General features: G+C 48.7%; 1 protein-coding gene across 1 annotated transcript in view; it reads right to left on the bottom strand.

Moving 5' to 3' along the window:
- Positions 1–60: 60 nt before the first annotated feature.
- The window catches only part of EMH_0065560 (fructose-1,6-bisphosphatase, putative), a gene marked incomplete at both ends in the record, with an annotated part of 1,350 nt that continues 1,149 nt past the window's right edge, over positions 61–261 (bottom strand). Inside the window, one exon of the mRNA XM_013498413.1 lies at positions 61–74. Coding sequence (XP_013353867.1) covers positions 61–74 — 14 coding nt within the window. The remainder of the gene's footprint in view (positions 75–261) is intronic.

Here is a 261-nt window from a genome sequence, read left to right as displayed (position 1 = left end):
TTTGGATTCACAGGAATGAAGTCATCGTCCTCTTCTGTGCAAATCCCGCAAACGACTTCTCTATTCACCAAAGCCTGCAACAAACCCCCAACACTAAACCCTAAACCCTAAACCCTAAACCCTAAACCCTGAACCCTGAACCCTAACCACTTCTGGGGGATATAGGCTGGAAACGTATGTAAGCTGAAGTACTTGGAGGAAGCGCTGCTGGCAGCCACACCCAACTGCTGCTAAACCCTAAACCCTAAACCCTAAACCCTC

Source organism: Eimeria mitis, genomic scaffold (assembly GCF_000499745.2).
Source record: "Eimeria mitis Houghton genomic scaffold, Emh_scaff3400, whole genome shotgun sequence".
Classification (NCBI taxonomy): Eukaryota; Apicomplexa; class Conoidasida; order Eucoccidiorida; family Eimeriidae; genus Eimeria; species Eimeria mitis.
This window is presented reverse-complemented; position numbering and strand designations above follow the sequence as displayed.